Source organism: Panthera uncia (genome assembly GCF_023721935.1).
Source record: "Panthera uncia isolate 11264 chromosome A1 unlocalized genomic scaffold, Puncia_PCG_1.0 HiC_scaffold_17, whole genome shotgun sequence".
Taxonomy (NCBI): Eukaryota; Metazoa; Chordata; class Mammalia; order Carnivora; family Felidae; genus Panthera; species Panthera uncia.
Genome location: NW_026057577.1, coordinates 30,785,269 through 30,802,344, shown reverse-complemented (window position 1 = coordinate 30,802,344; position 17,076 = coordinate 30,785,269). Strand labels below are relative to the sequence as shown.

Below are 17,076 nucleotides of genomic sequence, written 5' to 3'. Positions count from 1 at the left end.
AAGATTCTTAATGGATAAGGAAGTTTTTATTCAGCATGTTTTCATTCTAAGTCATGAACTAAAGTGTAGGTATAATAAAGAACTTAGGGTCTGTCGACTGAGATTTGTATTCTGGCTTTGCCTTTTAATAGCAGTGTGACTTTGGCCAAGTTACCTAACTTTCCTTATCTGCTCCTTGATTTTCTTTAGACAGGTAGGGAGTAATACTTCTGTTAGAGGATTATTGTAAGTATCCAGAGAAGTAGAAGTATAAAATTATTTTATAAACTAGGAAACGTTCACTGAAGTTAAGTTGCTCCTGTTATTTTTACTCCACTTGTATATTACTTATATATTAATGCTTTTACTTATGCTGGTATATTAGATAAATCCCTTTTCATGTAGTAGATCATTCCAGTACACTGGATCCAGTACACTGGATCATTCCCATCAGTGTAAAATGTTATTTTCCCATGTGTAGGAAATAATTCTCTCTTGACTCTTCACCCCCCTGTATGTAGTTAATCCCCTATTTTTTGCTTCCCCCTCTAATAAAATTACTTGAATTGTCTCTTTTCTTTAATTCTTCTTCTCTTTCTACTCTCTCTTAAACCTACTTCTGGTAACCTTTTGCCCCATCATTCCTCTGAAACTGCCTTTGCAAGGTACCAATGATGTCTCTTGCACATTTTACTTGACCTTTGAAATTTGGAACAGCCCAGTGCCCATTTCTCAGATTGTTTATTTTCATTCACTCATTTGGTAATATCATTTCGTCTAATGGTTTTGAAATACTGTCTACCTGTAAAGATTTCCAAATTTATATCTCTAGTTGAGGCCTTTCTCTTGAATTTGATTCCTATATCGAGTTGTTATACTTAACATCTCCACCTGAATATCTTGTAAGCATTTTAAGCTTTACAGGCGCCAGACTGAATTTATAATCTTGTCCACATGGCTGTTCTTCTTTTTGTCTTTAAAATCTCAGTAAAGGGCAATTTCTCCTCCCATATGCATAGACCAAAAGCCTTGGGTCATCCTTGATTTCTTTCGCTGCACATCCCATTCTTTACAGAGTCCTGTTGGCAATACCTTCAAAGTTTATCTGGCATCTGACCACTTTTTTACCATTTTCATTGCCACCCTGTAGGTCCATATCAATATCATTTCTCCTAGATTAATAGATTAATATAGTCTTGGTAACTGATATCATCTTTGCCTTCCTGTGGTCTGTTCTTAGCACAGCAGCCAGAGTGATTGTTTTAAAAGGAAAATTAGAGAATTTTCCTTTCCTTTCTCTTCTCAGAACCTTCCATTGCCATCTAGGTATAAAAATAGAGGAATAGGTACTGCAGAAACACTGAATGATATCTTAGTCTTTTTCTTTTTCTTTTAGTTTTTTAATGTTTGTTTATTTTTGAGAGAGAGAGAGGCAGAGTGCAAACTGGGGAGGGGCAGAGAGAGAGGGAGACACAAAATCTGAAGTAGGCTCAGCACAGAGCCTGACGTGGGGCTTGAACTCATGAACCGTGAGATCATGACCTGAGCCGAAGTTGGTTGCTTAACCACCTGAGCCACCCAGGCCCCCTGACAGCTCAGTCTTAAGGTTAGCTATCTGGATTGCTGTTTTCCCAGGTGTCCTGTGGTTTGCTTCTTCCTCTCACCTTGTAGATGTTTGCTCAGTTTTACCTTTTTTGTAAGGCCAAATCTCCTCATCACTCTGTATTAGTATTAGCAGGTCTTCCCATTGACCCACCCCCATCTAGTCCCTGAAGTTTCGGTCCTTTTCCCCCTTGCCCTTGATAGTGTTATCGCTATTGCACATATCTTTTAAATTAGTAGTTTACTGTCTGTCTCCCACCAGGGACTATAATCCCTCAACCCTTCATGTGGATTGAGATTTTTATTTGTTCATTATTGCATCCCATTATCTAGAACACATAGGTATTCATTAAGTATTTGTGGAATATGTGACGAATAAATGAGTAACATCTGGCACATAGTAGGCAACTAAATAAAATATATATATTTTTAAGTAGGCTCCACACCCTGTGTGGGGCTTGAATTTAAAACCCTGAGATCCAAGAGTCATGTGCTTTACTGACTGAGCTAGCCAGGTGCCCCTAAGTAAATGTGTTGAATGAAATTGGTGTATCATTTACTTTGTTAACAATGCAAGAATTATTTTTCCCCCAAACCTTTTTTTGTTGTTTTTTTAAGAGCAGTTTTAGGTTTACAACAAAATGGAGAGGGAGGTATGGTAATTTCCCCTATGCTCCCTGCCCCAACACAGGCACACTCCCATATTATCACCGTCACTCACCTGAATGGTACGTATTTTATCAAGGATGAACCTGCCTTGACACATCATAATCATTCACAGTCTAGTTTACCTTAATGTTCATTCCTAGTGTTGTGCATTTCATAGGTTTGGACAGATGTAAAATGACATGTATTCGTTATGATATTCATACTGTGGTTTTTAAACTGTCCTAAACATCCTCTGTGCTCTGTTTATTTCTCCCACCACCCCTGCAACCACAGATCTTTATTGTCTGCATAGTTTTGCCTTCTCCAGAATCGTATAGTTGGAATTGTACAGTATGTAGCCTTTTCATAGTGGCTTCTTAGTAGTATGCATTTAAGTTACTTTCACATTTGCTTCATGGCTTGATAGCTCATTTTTTAGCGCTCAGTCATTGCCATTGCTGCAGTGTACCACAATTTATTTATCCATTCATCTACTGAAGGACACCTTGGTTGCTTGCAAGTTTTGGCAGTTATCAATAACACTGGTACTAATATCTGTGTAGACATAAGTTCTTCGCACCTTTGGGTAAATAATAAGCAGTATAATTGATAGGTCAAATGGTACACTTTTTATAAGAAACCTCCAACTGTCTTCCAAAATGGCTGTACCATTTTGCTTTCCTACCAGTAATGTTTAAGTTTTCCTCTTGCTCCACTACTTCACCCCAGTATTTGTTGTTGTCAGTGTTCCAGATTTTTGCAGTTCTAATATGTGTATAGTGATATTTCATTGTTGTTTTTAATTTGCAGTTTTCTTAATGTCATCATGATGTTGAGTATCTTTTCATATGCTTATTTGTCATCTGTATCTTTAATGAGTTCAGGCCTTCTGCCCATTGTTTTCCTCACGAACCCGAAGCCCCTTTTTTAATTGGGTTGTTTTCTGTTGAGTTTTAGGAGTTCTTCGTTTATTTTGAGTAACAGTCTTTTATCAGATCAGTCTTTAGCAAATTAATGGTTTTTTTAAATGTGCTACTAGATTTGTAGTAAATATTTAGAATTTTTGTACTGATAGGAGAGTGATCTGTAAATGGTACAATAGTTTGTACAGGAATTTGGACTATTTTTGAGGGGTTGAAAGTGATCAGTAGCCTGATTAGAGATTATATCAAAATACTTGTTCTTATCAATAACTTTATCATAAATCAATCCATTTCAAGATTAGCAAGCTTTTATTGTTGATACCTAACAAACTTACATTTATTTATATCTTCCAAACAATGAGCGATTACTGAGATGTAATCTCCTTCAAGTGGAGTCCAGATGTATTTGGGAAGCTCTCGCAGAGCTAGATGATAGAGCACAAGAGATAGATGATTGTCACTTCAGTGTGTACTATTATGAGATCTCCTCAGATTGTTTTTGTTTTTTCTTAACAGTTACGAAAATACTTAAAACCTCTGCCAGGAAGCAGTCATTCAGTAACATGTTTGTTATGTTGTTTTTAAATCCCAGTCTCTCTTTATTTTTAAAAATGGTGATATAATTGGGCACCTGGGTGGCTCAGTCATTTAAGCGTCTGACTTTGACTCAGGTCATGATCTTACAGTTCATGAGTTGAAGCCCCGCAGTGGGGTCTGTGCTGATAGGTCAGTGCCTGGAGTATGTTTAGATTCTGTGTTTCCCTCTCTCTTTGCCCCTCCCCTGCTTGCTCATGCGTACGCTCTGTCTCTCTCCCAAAAATAAATAAACATAAAAACATTTTTAAAAATTGTGATATAATTGACATATTATATTAGTTTCAAGTATGCAACATGATACTGTATATATTATGAAGTGATCACAGCCTGTGTAGTTAACATCCATCACCACACAGTTAAAAAACTTTATTTCTTGTGATGAGACTTGTAAGATCTCCTCTTAGCAACATTCAAATATACTATACAGAATTATTAAATATAGTCACTATGCTTTACATTATATCCCTGTATCTTATTTATTTTCTAATTGGAAGTTTGTACCTTTTTACTGCTTTCACGCATTTTGCCCACCCCTGAGCCTCTACCTCTGGCAGTGACAGATCTGTTCTCTGTATCTATGAAGTTGTTTTTGTTTTGTTTTTTAGATGTCACATATAAATGACATCATATGGCATATGTCTTTGTCTGACTTATTTCACTTAGCATAATGCACTCATGGTCCATCCATGTTGTGACAAATGGCAGGATTTCCTTCTTTTTTATGGCAAAATAATACTCCAAATATATAAATATATACACTGCATTTTCTTTATTCATTCATCCCTTGATAGACACTTAGGTTGTTTCCATGTTTTGGCTATTGTAAATAATGCTACAGTGAACATGGCGCTGCAGTTATCTTTTTGAATTAGTGTTTTGTTTCCTTTGGATAAATATCCACAAGTGGAATTGCTGATAATCATATGTTCTAATTTTAATTTTTTGAGGTACGTCCACACGGCTTTCCATAGTGGCTGGGTCACTTTACATTTTCACAACAGTGCACTATGGTTCCCTTTTCTCCACATCTTTGTGCCAATGTTTGCTCTCCCTCCCTCTTTCTCTCTTTTCCTTTCTTTCTTGAGTGCGAGGGGAGGAGGGGCAGAGGGAGAGAGAGAATCTTAAGCAGACTCCCTGCTCAGAGCGGAGCCCGAAGTGGGGCACAATCCCGTGTCCCTGGGATCATGACCTGAGCCTAAATCAATAGTCATATGTTCAGGGTGCCTAGGTGGCTCAGTTGGTTAAGTGGCTGACTCTTGATTTCAGTTCAAGTCATGATCTCGCAGTTTGTGAGATGAAGTCTCTCATTGGGTTCTGTGTTGACATTGTAGAGCCTGCTTGGGATTCTTTCTCTCCCCTTCTCTCTGCACCCCGCTCAAAATACATAAATAAACTTAAAAGAAGAGCTAGATGTTCAGCCAACTTGAGCCACCCATGCTCCCCAACACTTGTGATTTCTAGTCTTTTTGATAGTAGCCATTCTGCTAAGTGTGAGATGCTATCTTACTGTGGTTTTGATTCGTATTTCTCTGATGATTAGTGATGTTGAATACCTTTTCATGTACCTGTTAACCATCTGTATGTCTTCTTTGACAAATGTGTATTCAGATCCTCTGCCCATTTTTAAATTGCATTGTTTGGGTCTTTTTCCTGTTGAGTTGTATGAGTTCTTTATACATTTTGGATATTGACCTATTGTCAGATATATTGCTTGCCATTATTTTCTCCCATTCACTAGATTGCCTTTTCATTCTAATGATGGTTTTCTTTGCTGTGGAGACTTACCAGTTTTGACCACATTAATCAATGGAAGAAATTGGCTTATAATGAAGTATATTTAACATACTGTTTAGTGAGAGTTTACTAAGCAGATGAAATGTGAGAGTGGAATGAGAATATTTAGCTTACTTAAAAGAAGTAACTATTAGCATGCTTGAGTACTAGGTAAGTGGAGATGGGAAGATGCGGAACTAAACAATGTGGAAGCTTCAATAATGGATGCATAAGGAATGGGTGGAGGCCAGAGAAATTACTGGAAATGCCCATCAGGCTTTAATTAGTTCCTGGCAGTAAGCTGTGACAGCCCCCAAAACATCAGCGTTATGATTATGTTGCAGCTGCTCCTCCCACTAGTACTGCCGCCGCCACCACTACCACCAGAGCTCTCTGGCTTACCTTAATTGAGACCACAGTGCCTGGACCTCCTTTTGAGGACGCTGATGTTTGTGGGGAAGGGATGGGGTCGGGGGGGAGAGTATGGGCTGTTTTGCCTGCTGATAGTTTAGAATAAAAAAGCTTTTTCTGCCCATGTACAAAGGAATGAATATTTTATGTGGAGTGAATTCTGAGGAAGTACAATTTGTTCACATGATAAAACATACTTTAGTTTCTCAAGAAAGAATTGTATATTTCTGTGTCTTTTAAGTTGAAGTCTGGCCATACTTTAACCTGACTCTAACAGCTTTTATTTTTTTGTCCTGGGGCATATTTTGGAGCATAACCCTATATTCTTACTCTGAATTTCACTGCTGGGCTATCAGCATTCGTCTTCTGTCACTGCATCTTTCTTTTATGTTCCCTCCACTTGCTGTGTTTTTTGTTCTTGTTGTTTGTTTGTTTGTTTTACTACTTTCCAGTATTTGTTTAAGAATTATGTTGGCTACATCTGGCTAGAAAATATGTAGGTATTCTGTCAGCCCTTACACTTGTTTCAGTTATTTCATAGTATAAGGAATTATAGATTAAATTAGAGTTGGTGATGTAATAGTGTACTTTTATAATAGAGCTTTATAAGTTTTTCTTGTAAGCTATTTTTTTTTTATTCTCTCCAGTAACTGTAAGATAGGCAATTAAATGATTGTAACTCTCATTTGTGATGAGACTTGAATTTGGTTCTTTGAGTAAAACACCAAGTCTTATTTTTTTTAATTTTTAATTTTTTTAAATGTTTATTTTATTTATTTTTTTTCTTTTTTTTTCTTTCAATATATGAAATTTATTGTCAAATTGGTTTCCATACAACACCCAGTGCTCATCCCAAAAGGTGCCCTCCTCATTAAATGTTTATTTTAGAGAGAGAGGGAGACAGAATCCCAAGCAGGCTCTGGAGTGCAATGTGGAACTTGAACCCATGAACTGTGAGATCATGACCTGATCTGAAATCACGTGTCGGACACTTAACTGACTGAGCCACCCAGGTGCCCCACCAAGGCTCATTTTAAATCTTGGGTCTAGGTAATGATTATTTCCTGAGCCCAGATGCCTTCATATTTAAGAATGTAAAGCTGTATTCCAGAGCAGAGAGGTTGCTGAAGTCTGATCAGTGTTCTCACGGTTTGAGTCTCAGGATCTCTTGATATTTTTAAGAGTTATTGAACATACTAGAAGGATTTTGTTTACATAGGTATATTGATTATTATTTACCACATTAAAAATTAAAATTGAAAAATTAAAAAAATGTTTATTAAACTCACTCAAGTTACTATAAATAAGGTTGCTTTTAATAAAAAGCTTAATAAAAAGCTACATAGGGGTGCCTGGGTGGCTCATTCGGTTGAGTGTCTGACTTCAGCTCAGGTCATCTCACGGTTCGTGGGTTCAAGCCCTGTGTTGGGCTCTGTGCTGACACCTCAGAGCCTGGAGCCTGCTTCGGATTCTGTGTCTCCGTCTCTCTCTGCCCCTCCCCTGTTCATGCTGTGTCTGTCTCTGTCTCTCAACAATAAATAAATGTTAAAAAAAAAAAAAAGGCTACATAAAACATTTTTTAGAGGAATGGTATTATTTTACATATTTACAAATATCATTAATGCTTGTTTGACTTAATAAAAGTCAAGTTGGATTCTCATATCTGCTTCTGCATTCAGTCTGTTGCTATAGGTTCTTTTGTTTGAAGTGCATGAAGACAATTCAACCTCAAAGAGATATTTAGTTGGAAAATGGAAAAGTAATTTAATAGCTTTTTCCAGATAATTATGAACTGTCTTTCATACTAAAACTGGACAAATAGTTTGTTAAGAATTGAACTGTTGATTGGAAGTGATTCTCAAAAACACTGAAGAGTTTACATAATTTGTAGTAATGCACAGGATTTTTTTATTAGGCTCAGTAAGTATCTGGGGAAGGAACAAGGAATAGGATGGTGTCCTTGGACTCATTAGAAAATAGGGGGAGTGTTCTCATGTGTTTCTGAGGTTTACAGTTATTTCAAATGTATATGATAAGGGGATGTGGTGAACCAAATGATTTCTGTGTTACCTGCTAGGAAGTTACCAACTTAACATGTTTGTGACTGGGAAGAAAGAGAAGCAGCAGTTGGCAGGTAGGACAATAAAGCTATCCTTTTTGGAGGAAAGAGTTCTGAGGAAGGAAAAGGAATGTGATAGTAACTGTAGTACCTCTTAATAGTGTAGTGAGAATACAGGGTCTCCGTTTTACACACACATCCACACACATGCACACAGGCCTCAAGTTTTGAGAAAGATAAATTATTCTCTGCTAAAAGGGATGCCAATACTTAAAGACGATTACAAAGAATTAAAAGGGGGCATTTGACTGACTTGTAATCTAATAGAATTTAGTTTGGAAATTTCCTTTCATATATGAGTGTTGGGAGCTCCATTAATACAGCAGTGGTATTCTTTTTGTCAGTCTGTAGGTATACTGTTAGAGCCATGCAGTGACCACGGTGACAGTGAAGATGGCTGTCTTGAGGGGTAAGCATTTCCTCTCATTACTAATTAATTGGTCATTTTGAGAATTGGAGCCCTTTACACATTTGGGGGTGAAATTTTTACATGAATCTGTTAACATTTTTGATAATCTAAAAAACCAACTTCTTATTTTAATGGTATGCATGAAGAATATTCATAAATATTCAGTGGGGCTACAGGTTCAGACAGACATTAGTTATAACTTGGAAAATATTCAGAGGGAAGAACAGAGCTTTCTTGGAGACACTTAAAAACTTTCAATTGGTTTGTAGAACAATTGGAAATTTATGGAAATTCTGAATACACTTTTCAGTAAGTTGATTCATAGGCATAGAACTGTGGATAACTAACTGAAAGATTATAGTATATTTACTTTAACACATTTGTACAGGATGGTTTTTTCCCCTTCCAGCTCCTCCTTGGTGTGTCCCAGGGTAGTGCACTCTTATGCAGTTTGTGCTTGTTTCCTCATTGGCCAGCAAAAATGGGAGGGAGATACCTGAGGCAATGAGTAGTTCAGCCATATGTGGTCCCCATTACTTGATAGAGTCCTTTTGAGCAGAAGCTTTCTAGAATATTTTAAGTCACTGAGTAGGTTTTGGTCTTGTTACCCTTTTTCTGATTCCCTGAGACATTGCCAAGAAATGTATTATAACTTTCTTAGGAAAGATGATTTGGGAAAGATGATTTGGTATTTAGAAAACACATCAGTAATGAACACAGACTAGATTGTAAATACTGAGGATTCTGAAACAACATTACTGATTTGGTGATAGCGTGTTGGCAAGGGTAAACTTGTGTTAATGCCATTGTCTTTCTTAATTGCGAATAGGAAACCTGTACTCTGAGGGTAAGTAAATTCTTTGGAGCCATGTCTCTGGAGTGTCTCCATACTCTGAAGGTCCACAGATTTCCTGCTTACAGCAGTTCCTTGTGCTTCCTTTCAGGAGGCAGGAATGATCCTCTTCCAGCCCAGGGAGTATTGGAGCTATGGGCTGAAGATATAAGATTAACAGCATTAACAGGCATCCCCAGAATGATGACATCTGGATTTGGTAGAACAATAAGGATCCATTTAGTGAGGACTCAATCTTTTTGGAAAAGATCTTTCCTCTTCAACTTGTGTATAGGTTAGCAAACTTGTTTTTAGATCCAAAGAATTCCTTGGTTAGATGGATTACATTTTGCATGTTTAACACTCATGTTTCTCAAATTAAGGTGATCGGGTCTTTTGTAGTCTCAAGGTAGAAGACTTGAGTTCCGCCATTTGCTCCCACTCTAATCAAAGGAAGCTTGCCTCTGAGCTTGCCAGGGAATTTAGGTCATTTCTCATGCTCAGGAAGAATAAGGTAATTACATATATGAGGAGATGACTTGGAATAGCTAGATCAAGACCTGTCTTCTAGGTACACACTGTTGTGGCAGGATAGAAGCAGCTTCTGTGTGTATCATTGTAAATTATAACCATATCTTTGGGGAAAACTTTTAACCCGTTATGAGATTAGATGCTCTGTTGACTGGTCAGATAGTTAGAGATCATTCGTGACAGCTTGCTCTAATACTTGTTCTAAATAGGGGTTCATTTTTATAGGGGAATAAGAGGTGAGTTGAAATTTTAAATTTCCTTTTTACATGTTACCATTATGTTTTGAGGAAGGAGAGGTCTAGAAGTAGTTGTCTTGTTTTGATTGTGATAGAACACAATCAGATTTAAAATACAGGACCATAAAAAAAAAAAAATAGGACTATAGCTATACCTTTAAAAAAATCTTCAAAAGGAAAAACAAAAAGTCTCAGAGTTGGGGATAATAAAGCTATTCAATTAAAACTAATATTTACTTTACAAAATCTTTTCCATTTGACATTCAACTCTTTTGTTTTCTATTTATTGTGGATTTAAATTTCCTTTTTAGATGTTTTTCTTTTGAGGGGTGGTTGTGTGGGAGGATGGCAGATGTTAATTTTTCTAAACCTGAAGTAATTCTGTGGATCTTTTCAGTAGTGTGTGATTTTCAGATATAGGGCTCCAAAGAATGGGCATATGTCCAGTTGTCACTTTCTCTCACATTGTAAATGCTAAGTATATGGGGAAGAGAGGAATCTAGGTAAAAAAAAAATGCAATGGTAGTAATCTATTTATTCTTAAAAGACTAATAACTGTACTTGTATTTTTAGGAAAGAATATGTGTCATTTGACAGTGATACATTGTCACACCTGATTCTGGTAAGTTATTTTTTCTTATGGTTCTTAAAAATTTGACTAAGTTTAATCTACCAATTATTATATCTGGCCTTTAATTCTTGGATTGAAAGGTTTATAAGAGACTTAAATCTAGATTCTCTTTACCATATATTTTACAGTTAAGTAGCGACTTTTAGTCGTAAGAAACTTGTTTATGAAAACACTTCCTAAATTTGGGATTCAGACTTTGTCTTCCACTAGTACATATTATCAAACTGCAGGTGTATATTTGCAAATAGTTCGGAGGGTGGAAGTGGGACAGCTGAGTATATGGGCACAGTAGACTGAAGGAAACCATCCAAGGATGTATGCTGCTTGTTTTTAAGCTGAGTGAGAAAAGCTTTGTGGTTGTGAAATGTATTTTTTATTTTAAAATACAGGATTCTAGTAGCAAGATATGTGATTTGAATGCCAACACTGAATCAGAAGTGCCAGGAGGTCAAAGTGTTGGTGTTCAAGGGGAAGCAGCATGTGGAACCCAAATTCCACATTTAGATCTGAAGAATGTTTCTGATGGTGATAAATGGGAAGGTAATTTTAGCCACACATTATTTTCCTGATATTTTTGTTTGTAACTGAAATTATTTAAAGCAATAATGAGATTACTGTTCTTTTTTGGACAACCTGATTCATTTCGACTTTCTGTTTTCTCTTTCATGTAAGAGGAGCGAGTGAGTGTTGTTACTTGACTGCACTAATGAGATTGTAGGGTGACTATCTCATAGGAACTAGAAATTCTTATCTGATCCATGAGCTTTGAAGAGGAAGTTAGAACTGATTAAAAAAGTAAAATCCCCCAGTATAGGCTTTCGTTAACTGTTAAACCAGGTTCTGCCTCCCGGTCTTTGGAAATCTTGTATGTTAGGGCTTGGGGATCTCACCATTTTGTAAACAGAAGCCTTATAGGTAGCTACCTTTTCTCTATGATCATCAGGAATACTTTTTTGCAAAATGATCTTCAAAGGCGTTCCTAAGCAAATATTGTCCCATAACCCTGCATCTGTATATTAGGTTATGAAAGTATGAGAACAGAGTCCTATCAGTTTTTACAGAGGAGGAAAGTTTAAATTTAAAAAGCAAGCCACATGTGTAATTTATTAGAACTCAGCAAATGTACACTTAAGACGTGGATTTCACTGGATATGTTTTTTTTTTTTTTAATCAAAAGATGCAAAACCTAAATAAATATTGAACTCCAGTGAATGATTTGCATGCTAAAGTGTTTATGGGGAAGTATATCATTCCCTGCAGTTTACTTTGAAATTCATGAAAAAAATAAGATAGTTAATGGGATGGATAAATGTTTATAAAGCAAGTATAGTAAAATGTTAATGGTAGAATCTAGGTGATTGGCGTATGGATGTTCACTGTAAAATTTTTTCAACTTTGCTGTCTGTTTATAAACTTTCAAATAAAATGTTGAGGGTGGGGGAATGGAAGCCAGCAACAAATTTGGATCTAGGGGTATGGGATCATATAACTTTCTAAGTAAAAGAGACATTGAGACAACTGAGGAATCTTCAAGTTACTTATTTGTTTGCTTGGATGAAGATCCCTTGGTTATCTCACCTTTGGCAAGTTAGCTGATGACATACAGTGGCAATAACAAGAATTGCAGTGCTAATACCACAGGTTCCTTTTGTCACCTAAAGTCTGTTCATTTGATCACAATTGGAGTTTATTTTTAAGGTATAGCTATTTTTTTTAAAAGCCCCAACCAAGTCATTGTCTGTGCCAATCTTTACTGCTGTCTCTCCACCCCCCTCCTTTTTTTTTGTTTGTTTTATTTATTTTTTTGTTCTAGATGTTTGGCATGCCCAATGGCATATTATGTGTCTTAACTTAGACTAAATCAGGAAGTTGTCTTTCATTTGCTTTGTTCCGGGTTATTAGGATGTTTGGAATTTATGAAGATGCTCCCCAGAATCCTGGAATATGTTAGCATCTAAAGGCAGTAAAGATTACACGTCCCTTTTCATTTATATATCCTGGCATAGTCACTGAAAAGAAGTGGTGTTAACAGAGGATCCCTGGAGCCATAATAGGAAAGGAGTCCCTGAAAGATGAGGCTGGGATTCTGACAGAGGCCTGATGCTTCTCCCTTTTGGAGAATGCAGATAAATAGCTCTTTATAATCTTTGGCCTGGGGGTCCTGATCTTGTTTTATAAGCATAGAAGAGCAGTTGTTTTCCAGTGTGTGAGGAGACAGAATTTTCTGTGTTCAGCGTCAGCTTTCTGGAGGCTTACCTAAAGACAACTTAATGCTGGGCTCGCAGTTTCCCTGTCAGAATCTACTCCTTACAACTTGTGGTAGGGAAAGAAGGTAACTATAGACCTCTAATTTTCAGTGCCTCAGCTGCCCTGTTATAAACCTGGCTCAACCACTGTTAAAAATCCACATAGGCCTCCTGCTGGCTTTCATAGTAATAGGGTGACTTTCAGAGAGCCAGTGGTAGTAGCCCTTTGAGTGAACCCAGCCATGAACCCTGCATGTGCTTGAAAAAGTGGCTGTTAGCAGACCTTGTTTTTGCTTCCAACTTTGCCACCAATACAAAGATTAATTTTGTATATCTAGGAATTAGGGTATTCTAAGGAAAGACTTCCTTAAGAGACCAAATTACTTTAGACTCTAGATACCTTAGAATCAGAGACCTACCTTGTTTGATACGACTCTTCATAGAGAAGTGGGGTCACTCCAAATAGAAGCCCACCTCACTCTTCCTTAGTGTGTGGGTTTTGTTTTTTGTATTGTTTGAAGGATTGTCAACAGAATGCAGTTGGCAAGCAGGTAGCACATGTCTACTGCCAGTATGAATTTGTAGCAGCCGTTTAGAAGTTTTTGGCTTTCAATGAAAGTGGACAATATCTTTCCTTCAGATTCTCTCCTGCTAACTCTTGAATGAAAGACAAATAAGATCTTTTTAAAGAGCAAACTAAGGGAGGTATTTTTCTGTCAAATCAATTATACTGAAAAGCTTCAAACAGTACTTGGTTAAGAGTTTCCATTTCTTCAGTTTTATGTTTGAGTTTTAATAAAACAGCACTACTTTGATTTTTTTGCCTTGCTTGCTGAAATGGAAATGTATGTTTGTGTTTGTTTTTAAAGTTTGGTTAGTAGTAATTTCTTTGAATAAAGTTTTTGAGCAGAATGCCTAACTGGTTTTAGGGAAATGTTTTTGGTATCTTTGGCTTTGTGTTAGTTATGTGTATGGTTTGTTCTGACTGTGCTGTGTGTTCACTTTAGTATTTTTTGCCATTTTTTCCATTTTATTAGCGTCATGCCCTATCACTTTTCCCCTCATTGATTTCAAAACAATGCATCTGCAGAGAGATGGGGAGGGTAAGTATGGTTCACCATAGTTTAGTTTTTTGCCTTTTTATGGTTCACTTTGTTTGCCTTTTTATGAGCCCTTCTCCTGCTGTCCCCATATATTAGGAAAAGTGTTCTGGGTTAAAAATGATACCCAGAAAAATTTGTTTTTATTATTTCTCTCTTTTCTTAAAACAGGAGATTTCTCATAAAATGTTTATTACCAGTTACTTGCTGGGGAGCAGGTACAAGGGTTGCTTTGAAAATCACTTTATTGCTGGGTTTGTTGTGGGATTGCACGCTTTGTACCCAATTTTTAGTTATCAGATTGATCTGGGCTTTAAAAACAAACTATATTATGTTCTTATTACCCTGGAAAAAAATGTAATGCTTTAAATTGCTAACATATAAAGTTAAATTAAATTACTAAAGTAATTTTATTCACTTGTGTGAAGAAAAAGAAAAGAACAGCATTGATTTTTGACACTGTCAAGCCATCTTTGCATCCAAAAATACTTAAAAACTCATTTTTGCTATTGTTAATGGCCATACATCAGGATTTTAAATTGTAGTTATAAATAAAATTAATGTGTAGATGGAAAAGTTTTTCTCCCTTCTGGACTTCAGTGGCACTTATATTTTTGTATTTGGAGTATATTTGTGGATTGTATGTTTATCTGTACGTGTTCTGTATGTAATCAAACCTTATGTGTGCACAGACATCAAATATATCAATGTGGTTTCATTTGATGACAGACGGGATAACTCCACTAAGATAAATGTGCTTAAGGATTAATGCTGATAAATTTTGTCAGTAATACTGTTGGGTTTTAATTATTAGGATACATATTAAACATAGGAATCCTGTAATAGACCATAACCAAAATTTAATGCCAGTGGCCAGGTGCTGTCAGGTTAGTTAGCTCCTCATTTGGAAATGTTAAGAATTCTTTTGGGGTCAGAGAGCTCCGTTTGATGAGTGTTGTAAATAGTATGGGGAATGGCTTCTACTTTTAACATAGCCACTTGACAGTGAGGCATAGTTTATTCACCTGGCAGCTATTATTGAGGGCTATTGAGTGTTTACTGTTTGTAAAACAGCACTTGAAAAATAATAACTAATATAACTTTAAAGAGCTTGACAGTGTTTTTTCTTGCTTTGTGACTGGGTTCAGAAATTTAAGGTGTAATTCCTTCTATGAAAATAGAACTCTTGAGCTAAACAAGAAAAATGAAACTTAGAAAATTATACACTATAATAGGCTTTATGAAGATCCTGTATCCCTTGTTTTTTAAAAAAAGTATACAATAAATATTATACGAACCACTGCATAATATGATTTAAAGACAACATAGTTGATAATTGTGTGACTTTTTTCCATGTGGAGCCAAGAGACCCATGGTACTATTCTTTGTGTTTGTTTTACAGAGCCATTTCCTGCTTTTAAGTCTTGGCAGGAAGACTCTGACTCTGGAGAAGCTCAGCTCTCTCCACAAGCTGGAAGAATGAATCATCACCCCCTGGAAGAGGACTGTCCCCCAGTATTATCGCACCGTAGTTTAGATTTTGGTCAAAGCCAGCGTTTCCTTCATGACCCAGAAACACTGGATTCCTCATCTAAGGCACTTTCTTTTACTAGGTGCATTATTTTTATGTACTTATGAGAGGTCATTCCTTTTATGTCACCAGGTCCTTTGAGAGATTTGATCCTCTAGACTTAGCTGTTCACAGCCTTTCCCCCTGTATCATGAAAAACACTCTTGTAATTTTTGGGAAGGGCCCCTTCCCCTAAATTCTGAGTTCATTGAGGGTTCGCTCTCTAATAGACATTTCCTCACAGTGTACATACTCATTTGTTCACTTATGACTGAAATAAAAAACTCTGGAAGGGAAGCAGCAAGTGGAGCTCATCAGTCCCTAATGTTTTTATTGTCAAAACTAAATTGATTCTGAATGTCAAAACCTTTCCTTTGCAGTTTGAACACAAAAAGAACTCTGAGCTGCTAGGCACCTTTGCTTCTTTTCGGCCTTTTGAGTGATTACAAATTGTTTTCAACACTGCTTGCATTACCTGCTGTTGTGGTCTGTAACACTATTGTGAAAGGTGTTTTTTTTTTACTACCTGTTCTTTAATGTTACTTTAAAGATTTGCTTCTTGGAAATGGCATTATGTTATATCAGAATAATAAGAGATACAGTGTTGGTAACAATTTTCAACTGGGTAGCTTCTTTATTTTTGTTTTAATATTCTTTTTTTATTTTTTAAATTTAGTCATTTATTTTGACAGAGAGTGAGTGAGCGTGAGCGGGGGAGGGGCAGAGAGAGAGAGAGGAGGAAAGAGAATCCCTGTTAGTGTAGAGCCCAGTTTGTGGCTCGATCTCATGAACCATGAGATCGTGACCTGAGCCGAAATCAAGAGTCAGATGCTTAACTGACTGAGCCATCCAGGCTCCCCTCTTTATTTTTTATTGAAATAAAATTGACATACAGTATTAATATTCTCTTAGTTTCAGGGGTACCTAGCTGGCTCAGTCAGTAGAGCATGCTTGATCTCAGGGTTGTAGGTTTGACCCCCACATTGGGTATAGAAATTACTTAAAAATAAAATGAAAAAAAAATCTCTTAGTTTCAGGTGTACATCTCATAGTAATTTGATATTTTTGTACATTGACATGAACCCCACGAGAACCCTAGCTACCGTCTATAATAACTTGAACTAACAGTATCTGCCTCTTGTTTTAATTCAGGATTCGAAGATCATCCTTCAGTTCAAAAGATGAAAAAAGAGAAGATAGAACACCATATCAATTGGTCAAGAAACTTCAGAAAAAAATTAGACAATTTGAGGAACAGTTTGAAAGGGAAAGAAATAACAAGGTAAATTTGTAGCATTGTTCAGGGTTTGGTAGAACTATTGGAACTGGGAGGAAGTTCTTTGGCGAGCATTAGTCCATCTCTTTCCTTAGATAGCGAAGTTGAGATGTACAGAGAAATACTGATCATGTAGAACTGAGATTATATAGATCCTTAGCCGCCTCATTTCCAGGCCAGTATTCTTACCATT

General features: G+C 36.6%; 1 protein-coding gene across 11 annotated transcripts in view; it reads left to right on the top strand.

Moving 5' to 3' along the window:
- The window catches only part of FAM13B (family with sequence similarity 13 member B), an 89,805-nt gene that overhangs the window by 55,994 nt on the left and 16,735 nt on the right, over nucleotides 1–17,076 (top strand). For 7 of the 11 annotated variants that reach the window (XM_049649238.1, XM_049649247.1, XM_049649244.1 and 4 more), the window contains 6 exons: nucleotides 8,397–8,461; nucleotides 10,634–10,682; nucleotides 11,081–11,231; nucleotides 13,975–14,040; nucleotides 15,440–15,650; nucleotides 16,760–16,889. In XM_049649238.1, the coding sequence (XP_049505195.1) occupies nucleotides 8,397–8,461; nucleotides 10,634–10,682; nucleotides 11,081–11,231; nucleotides 13,975–14,040; nucleotides 15,440–15,650; nucleotides 16,760–16,889 (672 nt within the window). The remainder of the gene's footprint in view (nucleotides 1–8,396; nucleotides 8,462–10,633; nucleotides 10,683–11,080; nucleotides 11,232–13,974; nucleotides 14,041–15,439; nucleotides 15,651–16,759; nucleotides 16,890–17,076) is intronic. The other 4 variants (XM_049649248.1, XM_049649241.1, XM_049649240.1 and 1 more) reach the window with 1 other exon arrangement.